Genomic DNA, 2,557 nt, shown 5'->3' with positions numbered 1-2,557 from the left:
GAGGGAACCCATAATCAACTTCATTTAAACATGATCGGCTACCAAACGATCGTATTGAGCGCAACAACGTACGAAGGATGTCTACTGAATACACTCTTCTTGAAAACAACACCCTCTTCTGATGTTCCTTCGATGGAATCCTTCGCAGATGTATCAGCTCAAAAGGAGCAGAATGCATACTAGAATAAGTGCATTCTAGAATCTGCGGACTTCACCAGTCAGGACCCAAACTCTACGAGCGGATACATAGGCTGGGGTACTACTGGCCATCATTGATCACAAACTCGATCGCATACACCAAGAGATGGAAGTGTGTCAAATGCACTCGAATCTCATTCACCAACCACTAGGGCCTCTGCATCCTACGGTGATGTCATGGCCCTTCTCACATTAAGGCACGGACATTGTAGGACCCATCAACCCTCCATCATCATCGAGCCACACCTTCATCTTAGCCACCACAGATTACTTCTCCAAATGGGCCTAAGCAGTTCCCCTCAGGAGTGTCCCCGGGACAGCAGTGGCCAACTTTGTACATCATCACATCATTTACCGATTCAGTGTGCCCGACCGTATCACGTCAAATAATGGTCCTCAGTTCAGAAGCCAGCACATCTATCGCTTGGTTAACCAGTTTTGTTTCGAGTGGAAGTACTCCACTATGTACCACCCTCGGGCAAATGGTTTGGCTGAAGCTTTCAACAAGACTCTTTGCAGTGTTTTGAGGAAGTCAGTGTCCAGCACAAAGAAAAATTGGCACGAGAAGCTTCCCGAGGCCCTGTGGGCTTATCGCACCCTCACCCGAAGTGCTTCTGACTCTACTCCCTATTCATTGGTCTATGGAAGTGAAGCGGTAATACCCCTCGAGATTCAACTCCCTTCATTGTGCATTGCCATATATCAGACTATGATTGAAGATGAACAGGTTAAGCTTTGCTACCAAGAGTTAGATGCGCTTGATGAGAATAGATTCGAAGCCAAGCAGAACCTTGAACTCCATCGAGGGAGGATGAAGAGGGATTTTGACGAATCAATCAAAGTTTGTTCATTCACTTGTGGTTATTTAGTCCTAGCAGTAAAACGACCGATCGTTATGCATGGGCGACGTAAGGCGAAGTTTGAGCCAAAGTGGAGGGCCCTTTCGTGATCAAGAAATCCTCTTCAAATGGAGCTTATATACTCGTTAATCCTAACGGGAAGGAAGCAATGCCTCCTATCAACCGACGTTATCTAAAGAAGTACTACCTTTGACTGATGGTCTCGGAGGCAAGACCCTAAAACATGCCCTCAAGTCTTGGCATGTGACCATAAAACACACCATCTCTCCAGTCCGGAAGGTGTGACCTTAAAATGCCTCCCTAGAAAAAAAACAAAAAGAGAAAAGAAGATGGGCGTGGAAAAAACCTAAAAGGGCACCACAGTAAAAAATGTCCAAAAGGAAACGACGTGGCATGGTAGCATCATTCGCTATCACGAGTAAGAATGTCAAAAGACGGACATGGTGAAAACCCAAAAGGGTATCATGTGCAAAAGAGTCAGTAGAAGCGAGAATAAAAAAAAGGGGGGAGACAATCAACGTAAACAAGCTAAGTTTCCATTCAATTAATAGAAGTTACAAGTTACAAGTGTGTAATCTCAAAGAGCTTAAAATGTGAAAAGGGCGTCAGCATTGCTCTTACATCTGAGGAAAAGAGAACAGCTAATCGTCAACATTGCTCATGCATCTGAGGAAAAGAGAGCAGTTGATCACCAGTGTCACTCTCACAGAGGAAAAAGAGAAGGGCTTTAGATCGAGTATAGCAAATGACCATAGCAGACCCCTCTGACAAGGAACTGGCCTATGATGGAGAGCATGCCTTGATCATGGTAGGTGCTCTTCCATAAAGCAACCTGGAGCTCACAATTGTGCTTGAGGACATGGCATCCAACAGACCTTGCAAGCCAGATAAGGATTCCACTGACCGACCAAGAGCCTATGCGAATGTCAGCCTTCAGTAGTTTCTTCCTGAGACCTTGACGTTCTACGAGACCCTCATGCCTCTTAAAACACACACCGTTGTGCATGCAACCCACCGTGAGCACCCATCGCCGTGTGCGGGCACTGTCGTGTACATTCTCACCACTGTACGTGTTCACTGCCATGCGCATGCTTCCCACCGCGTGTTCACCACCATGCGTGCTCACCGCCGCACGCGCGTGCATGTTCATCGTTGTTCATGCTCACTATCGTGCGGGTGCTTCCTGCCATGTATACACTGCCAAGCATGCATGTATGACGCCTTGAATTTTGTGCATGATGCGTCCTTGATGGGTAACCCTTTGCTTTCCGTACATGGGCATGCGTGGCCCTGCAATCACCCCTTGACTCCTTGGCTGCCCGATGACCCTTTGGCTCCCTTGTGAGCCACCCGGCTGGAAAACCGCCAACCAGAAAACCACTGACAGTCACCGAAAGGACCTCTACAACTCACTAGGTACCCCCTTAGGCTTCTCGTGAAACCTTCATTGTTGCCGAAAACTCCCTGCGATTCCCGTAAAAATCGCCAAAGCCACTGAA

General features: G+C 47.3%; 1 protein-coding gene across 1 annotated transcript; it reads left to right on the top strand.

Moving 5' to 3' along the window:
* Positions 1-661: 661 nt before the first annotated feature.
* On the top strand, positions 662-1,147 carry LOC105421591 (uncharacterized). The gene has a single exon (XM_011629543.1). It carries the CDS (start codon positions 662-664, stop codon positions 1,145-1,147), a length of 486 nt encoding a protein of 161 aa, XP_011627845.1.
* The last annotated feature ends 1,410 nt before the right edge of the window (positions 1,148-2,557 follow it).

The sequence above is a fragment of the Amborella trichopoda genome, chromosome 10, assembly GCF_054954075.1.
Source record: "Amborella trichopoda isolate Santa Cruz 75 chromosome 10, AtrichopodaSantaCruz75HAP2 v2.0, whole genome shotgun sequence".
In the NCBI taxonomy this organism is placed as follows: Eukaryota; Viridiplantae; Streptophyta; class Magnoliopsida; order Amborellales; family Amborellaceae; genus Amborella; species Amborella trichopoda.
Note: the sequence above shows the minus strand (reverse complement) of the source record. Positions and strands in the feature narration are given on the sequence as shown.

Excerpts from the sequence above, each read along its gene's own strand:
- LOC105421591 (XM_011629543.1), top strand. The coding sequence starts at position 662 with ATGTACCACCCTCGGGCAAATGGTTTGGCTGAAGCTTTCAACAAGACT.